The sequence below is a fragment of the Merops nubicus genome, unplaced genomic scaffold (assembly GCF_000691845.1).
Source record: "Merops nubicus isolate BGI_N331 unplaced genomic scaffold, ASM69184v1 scaffold11268, whole genome shotgun sequence".
In the NCBI taxonomy this organism is placed as follows: Eukaryota; Metazoa; Chordata; class Aves; order Coraciiformes; family Meropidae; genus Merops; species Merops nubicus.
In genome coordinates, this window is record NW_008626351.1 from 188 (window position 1) to 10,005 (window position 9,818).

At 43.4% G+C, this 9,818-nt stretch overlaps 1 protein-coding gene across 1 annotated transcript; it reads left to right on the forward strand.

Moving 5' to 3' along the window:
• The first annotated feature begins 2,373 nt into the window (after positions 1-2,373).
• On the forward strand, positions 2,374-7,949 carry RNF2 (ring finger protein 2). Its single transcript, XM_008945965.1, has 6 exons — positions 2,374-2,460; positions 3,166-3,326; positions 4,350-4,565; positions 5,983-6,255; positions 7,047-7,218; positions 7,687-7,949. The coding sequence occupies exons 1-6, from the start codon at positions 2,374-2,376 to the stop codon at positions 7,786-7,788; spliced, it is 1,011 nt and encodes a 336-aa protein (XP_008944213.1). The 3' UTR covers positions 7,789-7,949.
• Positions 7,950-9,818: the final 1,869 nt, after the last annotated feature.

The window sequence follows — 9,818 nt, forward strand, 5'->3', positions numbered from 1 at the left end:
CCCTATTAGAACAACCGACTGGCAACAATATGTAACAAAGATCATTGCCCCTTCCCAGTGATTCTCAGTATCGAAAGGATGGGGGTCAGGAGGATGGGGCCAAGCTCTTTTCAGTGGTGCCCAGCGACAGGATAAGGGGCAACAGGCACAAATTGGAACCCAGGAGGTTCCATCTGAACATGAGGAAAAACTTCTTTCCTGTGAGGGTGCCAGAGCCCTGGGACAGGCTGCCCAGAGAGGTTGTGGAGTCTCCTCTGGAGAGATTCCAAACTCATAAGGATGTGATCCTGGGCAACCTGCTGTGGGTGACCCTGCTTTAGCAGGGGGGTTGGATGAGATGATCCCCAGAGGACCCTTCCAGCCCCACCATGCTGGGATTCTGTGATGGACTTCTGTACACCTGGGATTACCTTAAATAATGGTGGAAATTGGAACACAGAAAAATACTATTTATTTCCTTTCTTTGCCACTAGTACACTTTTCAACATTACTTCTTTGCTGAGATGTATCACTTAATGCCATCCTAAATTCATACCTCTGAATAATTTAAATGAAATATCCAGAATCCTGACTGGAGAGGACAATACTTGGCCAGACTGGGAGCTGACAACCTGCATCTGGGCTGTGGAGGTTTGTTATTTATAATGGGGAGGTGATATCCTAACTGGAGGAACAAATCTCCTGTGACAAGTAAACTGTATTTTTAGGACACAATATTTATATAAGAAAACTTGGAGTTGATGATCTGTCATCTAATTATTTCTTTTGATGCCTCTTCAGACCCTTGTTATTTACTAGACAAAACAGTGGATGTAGTTACTTCATGTCAGGCTTTTTTTTTTTTTTCCCCCCTCCCTCCTTTTTTCATAAGGTGAGAAAACTCTAAATTCTGTGCCTGGGTGAAAGTCAATATAATAATCTTTACTGCACTTCTCCTCTTGCCTTTCCCTCACAATTAATTAAAGATTATAAAGTAACCTTGTTCTCCAGAGAGGTTGACCCTTTTCATAGAAAACTTGATGAATTGGAAACTGGATTATGATGTACTTGGTAGATGCCAATAGAATCAGCATTTGGCTGCTGATTTGAAGGGTCTGGACACACAACTGTAGAGTTCTTTGAAAAAGTGATAAAAGAAAAGAAGAAAGCACTTCCTTTTTCACCTAGTAGGAATGTCTCCAGCTGCGATCTTGCTTCTGCCATTGTTACATTTAGTTTTTTTAACATGCTGCATAGTCTAAGTTCTACTGCTTCAGGACAGACATTTTTGGAGCAGTGGGGAGAACTGCTTCCTCTCCCCAGTGTGAAAATATCTTCTGTTGAGAAACATCGTTTTCTTCAGTTGTTTTGACCTGAATTTCTTTCACATGTCTGTAGTGGCCATGTGTGGTAGTTTTGCCCCATCTCATACAATAATCCCAGAATTTTGATGGGAAAGTGTTCCAGCTTCTCTGCACATGGGTTTGGTTTTTTTTAGTGTGTGTGTCTGTGTTTGCTTTGTATGTGGGTTATTTTAGTGAAAAGGTGACGTGTGCCTTTGCCTGTAAGCAAATTCTGCAGCACTGCTTGTGGAGTGCATCAGTCAGCTGTGGAGTGCAGTTATTTGTCCATTTCCAGGAATCCCTGTCTGCCACTACACATACAAAAACTGAGTGAAACCCTGATAATGTGGGGATCATTTGGGTTTCTGAAACTTCAGAACTTCTGACTTGCCCCTCCAAGCCTTTGGAAATCAGGTGCACATCCACTGAAGCCCAGCAGGACTGCACAGAATTGGCTCTCTTGGTTAAAATTGCCCAGGGACTCAGTTTTACTGATGCTTCAGCATTCTCTGAACTTTTGATTGCAAACCCCTAGCGATGTATTTTCAGAAGGAACAAGGAAGACATCATAGCGTGCTCCCAGTGAATACTTTTAGGTAGTTTTTGGTGTGCATGTATAATGTTGACCTTCCACTCAGTTAGAAGTAGACCCTACTTCACCCATATGCAAGTGGCTGCTTTATGAATGTTTTCCACATCAAGTGGTATTTGCAGCTTTTGCACTACACAGCCAATGATGTTTTGTGGCCTTCAGTTCTGTGTCACTTTTGTTTAATAACCTTAATTGATTTTTGCAAAGTGTTCACGGCTGACTGACTTGGTTTTTCTGGGGTGGTGGAGCATGGGGTTATCCACGTGTACTGACGTGGAGCTTGGAATGTGGATAACAAAGAGTTCCTCCTGCACTTCTGCTGTGCTGGCACAGGGACTGCTCTGTCTGTGCAGACCCGGGGACTCTGTGCTTCCAGAGGGGCCTCCTCTGGAGAGGGACCTGGCTCCTGGAGCCTGGTGCATGTGAGTGTGCAACTTGCTTCTCTTTCTCTTCCCAGCCATGTCTCAAGCCGTGCAGACCAACGGGACACAACCTTTGAGTAAAACATGGGAGCTCAGCTTGTACGAATTGCAAAGAACACCTCAGGTAATACGTGCTAAAGTGCTGCCCTCATGGCAGGGCTTCTTCTTATACTTCTTAGAATGTGAAGCTTGATGTTTAAAATTTAACTTTTCCTTGAGGAGTGTTAACTACCTATTCTAAATTATTAAAAAAAAAAAAAAATTCTTCCAAAACAAAACCTCCCTCAAAATCTCAGGGAACTTCTCAATGCCACTCAGTATCTAAAGGGTAGGTGTCAGGAAGATGGGGCCAAACTCTCTTCAGTGGTGCTCAGCAATAGGATAAGTGTCAATGGGCACAAACTGGAAGCCAGGAGGTTCCATCTGAACATGAGGGAAAATTACTTCTTTCCTGTGTGGGTGCCAGAGCCCTGGAACAGGCTGCCCAGAGAGGCTGTGGGGGGTCCTTCAGTGGGGAGATTCCAGAACCAAAGACCCCTGGAACAGGCTGCCCAGAGAGGCTGTGGAGTGTCCTTCAGTGGAGAGATTCCAGACTCACATGGATGCCATCCTGGGCAACCTGCTCTGGGTGACCCTGATTTAGCACGAGGGTTGGATGAGATGATCCCCAGAGGTCCTTTCTAACCTCTACCAAGTTGGGATTCTGGAAGTTAAAAAAAAAAGTTTTTTCCCCTCCTCAGTGTGTGTGTGCGTTTAAAAGAATAATAACATTTTCAATATCTGTAATTTACTACATTTCACTAAAGACTTTTACTTTCTTTTACGCTAGGAAGCAATCACCGATGGCTTGGAAATAGTGGTGTCACCCAGGAGCCTGCACAGTGAGCTGATGTGCCCCATCTGTTTGGATATGCTAAAAAACACCATGACGACAAAAGAATGTCTGCATCGCTTCTGTGCCGACTGCATCATCACAGCCCTCAGGAGCGGGTGTGTCAGTGCTGCTGCAGGGACAGGGGCTTTCACTGCAGAGGAAAATGGGATCAAGGAAATGCTCCAGGTCCTGGGTGCTTGTGGAGCAGTTAGGTGCCTGTGTACTGCAAGGTGCTCAATGTGCAGCACACTGTCCCTATCTCATTCTTGGGTCTCCACCCATCTGTGGCAGATGAGATCTAGATTTTTCCTTTTATGAAAAATCATTCCATAATTTTGTTTTTTTGCAAGGAGTTGAAAATGTATTCTTTTAAAAAGTTTCTTTCCAGTAACAGCAAAACAGAAGTTTACTACATTACTTACAAAAATGAGTCTCATTTCCCTTATTCTTCCTTTTCCTAATAATAAATTGTGGACTGTGTGACCTTCCCTCATAGTCCTGCTTCCAAGCTTCACTACTGAAGTAAAATGAGAACACACTGGTAGGAAGGACAAGACTGGTTTAGTTTCCCCAGTGCTTAAACTATAGAATAGGTTCCTTCCTCTCTGTTTTGTCCTGTGAGTGCTTTGAAGACTGTGCTTTAACCTAATTCCCACTAGACAGGCATTTTTTCTAGGTGAAAATCCAGCCAGAAGATTCAGGGAAAATATGTTTTCCCAAGTGGAACTTTTGAACTCTTAAGTCTAAATACAGTGTACTCAAGCATACTTAAAAAAAAAAAAAACACCAAAAAACCAAACACAAAAACCCCCAAAAAAAAACAAAAACAAAAAACAAAAAAAAAAAAACCAACAAAAAAACCCCCAAACAAACAAACAAACAAACAAAAAAAACAAACAAAAAAAAAACCAAACCACAAACAAAAAAGCAGGAAGATATATATTAGGGGATTTGGTTTAAATATTTGGAGCTACCTGTTCTGTCAAAAGACAGAAGCTCCATTCCAGATTTACTATAAATATTGAGTCTTGGGGAGCACTTTGACTAAGAATTGCAGCTTTAGGGAAGACTTTGGTTCTTGCCAGAGAGTTACTGTTTTGTTTTGTTTTTGTTTTTTCTTTCTTCTTGTTCATGTCCAGCAACAAAGAATGTCCCACGTGTCGTAAAAAGCTAGTTTCAAAAAGATCACTGAGACCAGATCCCAATTTTGATGCTCTCATCAGTAAAATTTATCCAAGCCGGGATGAATATGAAGCTCATCAAGAGAGAGTGCTAGCAAGAATCAGCAAGCACAACAACCAGCAAGCTTTAAGTCACAGCATTGAGGAAGGATTAAAAATTCAGGCTATGAACAGGTACGTAATCCATGTAATCTGTCCATGTGTAAGCTTATTTGCCTTAACACTAAAAATACACCCTCTGTCCTCACACTCTGTGCAGCTCAGGATTCCTCTTCTCTCCTCTGAAGTCTGCCAAAATAATTTTTAACCTTTTGTCTACTAATAGAAGCCTTTGTATCACTTCCAGGGATTTCTGGGGCCACCTGATGTAGACAGCAGATTTCAGATGAGTTTTACCAAATTATGGCTATCATGACTTGGATAATTATAGAATCATGTAATGTTTTGGTTGGAAGAGACCGAAGATCATCAAGTCCAACTGTTGACCCTGCGCTGCCAGGGCACCACAAAACCATGTCTCTCACCACCACATCTACGCTGCTTTTCAGTCCCTTCAGGGATGGGGACTCCACCACTGCCCTGGGCAGCCTGGGACAGGGCTTTGCAAACCCTCTTGGGGAAGGAATTTTTCCTAATGTCCAACCTGAACTTGCCCTGGTAAAACTTGAGGCCATTTCCTCTTGTCCTATCACTTGTTTCTTGAGAGAAGAGATCAACCCCCACTTCACTCTAATGTCCTTTCAGGGAGCTGTTGAGAGCAAGGTCTCCCCTGAGCCTCCTTTTCTCCAGGCTCAACAACCCCAGGTCCCTCAGCTGCTCCTCACAGGTCCTGTGCTCTAGACCCTTCACAGGCTTTGTTGCCCTTCTTTGGACACACTCCAGCTCCTCAATGTCCTCCTTGGATTGAGGGGCTCAAAATTGAACCCAGTATTCTAGGTGTGGCCTCACCAGTGCTGATTTCAGCAGTATGATCCCTGTCTGAGTCCTGCTGGCCACACTAGTGCTGATACATTCTAAGCCACATAAATTATAAACTGTAGTACAAGGAATCCTGTCCTGACATCCCACCGTTACACGCGGGTAAGTGCACAGAACGCCAGAACTCAGGTTTGAGCTGTGCCCTAATTCACAAGGCTGGATACATAGTAGTCAAATTCTGGATCTGCATTTAAACCTAAGAGAGCCAGCTGGGGAAGAAGACTCAAACTTTGTTGTGGTGAAGCACAGTGTGATTTGTGCTTTTAATCACAGTTGGATTCATATTTAAATTAAAATCATGGTCTGAGATTACCTGAAAATTAAAAATAACTGTATGAAGTTAAAAATGATCTTAAAACATGTCTAAAAGGTGTTTGTGGGATAGGAGAAAATTTATAGTCTTATCTGTAAGTATCTTTTTACAAGAAAGAATTCATGAGGAGTTTTTTTAAACTTTAAGTATCTCTGAAGTGTTTAGTGCTCCTGTGTGTGTCTCTAGCTTCTGGTATGATGGAGACAGGCAGCAGGAGGAGCTGTATGAGCATTGTGGGCCTTTACATTGTGTCAATTCTGATTCGTGTTTATTTCTACCTTTCTACCTGTTTCTGATTAGGCTACAGAGGGGCAAGAAACAGCAGATTGAGAATGGCAGTGGGGCGGAGGACAACGGCGACAGCTCACACTGCAGCAACGCCTCAACGCACAGCAACCAGGAGGCAGGGCCTAGTAATAAGAGGACCAAGACATCAGATGATTCTGGGCTGGAACTGGACAATAACAACACGACTGTGGCAATAGATCCTGTAATGGATGGTGCTAGTGAAATTGAGTTGGTGTTCAGGCCTCATCCGACCCTCATGGAGAACGACGACAGTGCACAGACGAGGTAAAGCTCTTTGATCCTCCTTCATGTATGTTAGTTCCTGGTGCTTTTGTTTTCTGTCACTTCTTGGCACTTGTAAAAAAAACATTTACTTTGGTCATGCTACATCCTGGTTAACCATATGCACTCCTTCCCTCTTTCCACTGCCAATCAGGTAGATGGGACTGCTCAGCTAGTATCAAAAATACAGCAACAATCCGTTCTAAGCCTCTGATCACAAATAAAGGTGGTTTTGAGGGTTTCTAGCATTGTGGTTCACAATAGGTACTAGGGTGGTATCGGTACCTTTCTCCTTATTCAAAGATTCTTTGGCAATAAACAACCCTTGCACATGTCAGAAGGTTTTGGAGCACCTTTGTGTTGGTGGGATTTGTAGGCTGGAAGCTTTTCCAGGCTTTTTTTTTTTTTTCCATGATCCAGTCCAAGGACAGACTGCATATTTTGGATCACAGCAATGAGCAGTCTCATGGAGTTTCCTCAGATCTCCTCCTGGCTTTCTTTCCTGATGAGACATCCCTCTGCAGTGCCTATAAATAAATCAGGAGCTTCAGCCAGCTTTTCTTTCTGGCTTGGAATTGCAAGGGAGTTCCGGGGGTTCTTCAGAAACCAAAAAAGAAAGCTCAGCTTCTGGGAGAGGCCTCTGCAGCACTTGCGTCAGCCTTTAATTCTTGCTTGTGTACTGTCTGTAAATGCCTTTTCACACTTGTCATTTGATATTTGGGGGTGCTCCAGATGTCTTTTTCCCACCTCTGCAACTCAAATGTCTTTGATTGTCTTTGTGGCTGTTGTTGCAGATACATCAAGACCTCAGGCAATGCCACCGTTGATCACTTGTCCAAGTACCTAGCCGTGAGATTGGCTTTGGAGGAGCTTCGCAGCAAAGGAGAGTCCAACCAGATGAACCTGGACACGGCCAGCGAGAAGCAGTACACCATTTACATCGCCACCGCCAACGGGCAGTTCACTGTAAGTACCACCTCTGCCACCAGTACAGCTGGCTCCGTGTCCAGGTGGGGATCAGTGGCAAGTGGGGTCCCTCAGGGGTCTGTACTGGGACCACTGTCATTTAGTATCTTCATCAGTGACATTGACAGGGGGATCGAGTGCACCCTCAGCAAGTTTGCAGATGACACCATCCTGAGTGGCGTGTGGTTGACATGCCTGAGGGATGGGATCCATCCAGAGGGACCTGGACAGGCTTTAGAGGTGAACATTCCAACGTCACAACTGGAGTGTGTTTTGGTGCTGTTTTACTGAAATCAGAAGCTTGAGCTGTTGCTTTATGACACCGAGTGGTTAGCTAAGAACTTGTGCCACCTTACCAGTGACTTCTATAAGTCAGTGCTTTCCTCTGCTGTAAGTGGCCTGTTTCTACAGCAGTCCCTGTACAGGCCATCAGATTTATTTAATTTCTGTCTTGGCGTTCTCTTCTAGGTATTAAATGGGTCGTTTTCCTTGGAACTGGTCAGTGAGAAGTACTGGAAGGTGAACAAACCCATGGAACTGTACTATGCGCCAACTAAGGAACACAAATGAGCTGTGCTGGAAACCCAGGGCGGGACTAACTCTTTACAGCTATGACTTCTTTAATAGTAAAAGAAGGCACCACCATTATCTTCATGGACACTACATGTGATGCCTTCAGGCTCTCTCAGTATACTTATTAATATGATTAGACAGTATTCTGGGTTGTATTTAATTTAGTCTTTGTTTTGGGGTTTTGGGTTTTCTCTAGGAGACTAAATGACCTTCTCCAGTACATTCCAGTGTTTGACATGCTTTTTTTTTTTGTTCCTAATGCATGATAACTGAATGAGTGTTCCGGTTTGGAATGTCTTAATTTTGTCCAGGTAAATCTGGATTTCTAACACATTTGACATGGTTATAGTAGCCTCTGTGAAGTACTGAGCATTGGATGGCTAAGTGAGTCTATTCAAGAGTGACATAAGCCAAGGAATGTGTTAAATGTTGTCATTTGCTAATGGTTCTCCATAGGAAGGATGGGCGGAGAATTGATTTGAGTCTTGCAGCTAGAGGTAATTGGATTCCCTAGAAAGATTTATTTGTCATTTCCTTGTGAACAAATAGAAAAAAGTAGCACTTCAACACCTTGCTGTTTACTGGGCTTAATACTTCAATGCAAGGTGATTCATAAGATTGATTTGCTTTTTAACAAATAGCTCTGTTAACCCCCCTCAAACCACTCCAGCCCATAACTCTTCCCCGTGTAGAACGTGCCAGTGTTGATGCACCCAGGCTGCAGCTTCCCCTGTCACAGTGTTATCCTGCCCTGACAAGCCTAGCTGAGGAAAATCTGGAAGTTCTACAGCCCTGCTCTGTTCCCTGTCATTAGAGGTTTTTATTGTGAATGTATTGGAATGTCCTGTAAAGAACTGTCCTGAAAATGTTTGGGTTTTTTTTCTTTAAGCAAATCCCTGAAATCTGAGCACAGGGACATAACACAACAATGAAATGCTGCTTTATGAAATTTGCACCACCCCAGCTGTGAGCTTATCTGGGATGTGGTTTGAGTAGGGAGAACTTCAACCATAAGCTGCTCAAAGTTGTTGTTTTTGTTTGGTTGGTTTGTGTTTTGTTTTGGTTCTGTTTGTTGTGTTTTTTTTTTTTTTTTCCATAGCTTTAACAAACATGGCTTAGCACTTTGGAAAACAATTTTAGTACTTGACAAAGTTTACCATTTAGTGTCTTAAATTTAGGTTCAAGTTTGAAAACTTGGCAGCGGGCTGTTGCGTGAAGTCCAGTAGCTGCTGTTCATTAGCACGTTAACCTCCCCCTGCCTCGCTCTGTCACAGTGAGGTTGCTTTCCGGCTAAAGGGAGGTGCTGGTACCCTGAGATTCCCTTTGCTGCAAGACTTGCTGATGCAGCCTTCACCCATTTGCACCCCAAGCTAGAAGCAAAAAAATGTTGCTATGATAGGTGAAGTAATGTACTTCAAACTGTACGGTGTTGCTCCTTGTCTTGCCCATAGGTACTGGTTTTGGCACGTGGTAGAGAAGGATTCAGATGCTCGGGGATGCTCTTGGGGAGGAATTGTCTGGCCCTTGTAAACACGTGTCCATTCCCACTGCCATTTCAGAGCTGCTTTATCCCGATGTGAAACCTGGATGGGCTTCTTTGAACTTCCAAATCTTTCCAGTAAGAGAATAATGTTTTTCTGTGACATGAAATGGAAGTTTTCAGGCCCCAGAAGAGCGAGCGGGCAGTTTTTAAGGGACTCTGTTATTCCTGACTTTCTGGTGAAATGTTGCATTGTATAGACTAGTAGTGCATGTCCACTATAATCTGGGGGGTGGGGGAGCGGTGATTATAAATGCTTTAAAATGGATGGGGAACCGTCTAGGTTAGTTGCAGTACCTTCCCCTTGTGATAGCTGAGGTCGTGTCCAGTCCCCAAGCAAGAGAGGTGTTTGTGAAGCTGAGCAGTCTGTCTCAGAGCTGTCTGTCACTTTGTCCCCAGCTCTTTAAAGTGTGGGAGAATGTGAAGCTCTTATTTTCATGTTGTAGTGAATTTGCTGAATATTTATGTTCTTTAAATATTATATATA

What these genes read in the sequence shown, in the direction of transcription:
- RNF2 (XM_008945965.1), top strand. Translation starts at nt 2,374, where the DNA reads ATGTCTCAAGCCGTGCAGACCAACGGGACACAACCTTTGAGTAAAACA. An exon ending in AATTGCAAAGAACACCTCAG is followed by an intron (nt 2,461 to 3,165) that starts GTAATACGTGCT and finishes CTTTTACGCTAG; the next exon opens with GAAGCAATCACCGATGGCTT. An exon ending in ATCACAGCCCTCAGGAGCGG is followed by an intron (nt 3,327 to 4,349) that starts GTGTGTCAGTGC and finishes GTTCATGTCCAG; the next exon opens with CAACAAAGAATGTCCCACGT.